Source organism: Pterocles gutturalis, unplaced genomic scaffold (assembly GCF_000699245.1).
Source record: "Pterocles gutturalis isolate BGI_N339 unplaced genomic scaffold, ASM69924v1 scaffold42187, whole genome shotgun sequence".
Lineage (NCBI taxonomy): Eukaryota > Metazoa > Chordata > Aves > Pterocliformes > Pteroclidae > Pterocles > Pterocles gutturalis.
Window position 1 is genome coordinate 973 of NW_010114271.1, and position 947 is coordinate 1,919.

A 947-nucleotide genomic window follows, 5' to 3' on the forward strand; every position below is an offset into this window, starting at 1 on the left:
CCCGGCGCGTGCTGGGAGGGGGATGCGGTTTCCTTCGCCTTGGGGAAGAGGCCGGATTTGGGGTTTTTACTGTCAAAATGGAGATAAGAGGCCTCTGGGTTCTGGAAACGGCGGAGTGATGCGACTGCCTCAGCAACGCTGCTTCCCTGTTTTTTTTGTTTTTTTTAAATCCCCACTTTGTTAATTCTCTTTCCTTTTTGACGGAAAATCGTGCGTACGGCCAGTGCTGCTGGCTTCGCCTCTGCCGCCGGTTTTCACTGGCAACCCAGCAAGAGTCCTCAAACAGTCCAACCTGCGCCCTGGGGGGAGGTTTCCTGCCCTCGTTTGGGCAAATCCACCAGGAATTCCATTTCTGAGCGGGTTCCGCACCTCCCTCGTGGATTTTTGTGGGGATTTCTCCGGACAAGGAGCCCCGGCGGGGGGTTTATCCCAACAGAGAGTTTATCCCGGCGCTGACGGCGATTCCTTCCCCCCGCCCACAGGCAGTACATGAACAGAAAAGGAGGATTCAACAGACCGCTGGATTTCATCGCCTGACGCTGCTGCTCGCTCGGGGGAGAACCGCCCACCCAGGACGTCACTTCCTCGCCAGCTCGCGGATCTCCGAGGAATTTGGGGTTTTTCCCACCAAATCCCGCCACGGTCGCCCTGCCCCGCCGCTGCAGCGGGTCCGAGTCACTGTTTCCCGGAGCCTTCGATGGTTTTTTTTGTACAATATCCCCGGGGTTTCGTTCCTCGCCAGGATTTTGTTGCATTTTTCCTGTTGGTGTTTGACCTCACACCCCGTTCTCTGTTAATAAAACCCCGTATCTATTTTTTTTTTGTTTTATTTTTATAATTCAGGAATAAAACGTGGGCATGGTGATGTCATATGATAACCCCATGCCCCAAAACGCTCAAAAAAAGAAAACAGAAAATAAAAAGAAAAAAAGAAAAGAAAAAAGAAA

The 947-nt window shown here is 52.0% G+C and overlaps 1 protein-coding gene across 1 annotated transcript in view; it reads left to right on the forward strand.

The window, feature by feature from the left end:
• Window positions 1-537, forward strand: part of SNRNP27 (small nuclear ribonucleoprotein 27kDa (U4/U6.U5)) — a gene marked incomplete at its 5' end in the record, with an annotated part of 1,440 nt that extends 903 nt beyond the window's left edge. Inside the window, one exon of the mRNA XM_010074783.1 lies at window positions 483-537. Coding sequence (XP_010073085.1) covers window positions 483-537 — 55 coding nt within the window. The remainder of the gene's footprint in view (window positions 1-482) is intronic.
• Window positions 538-947: the final 410 nt, after the last annotated feature.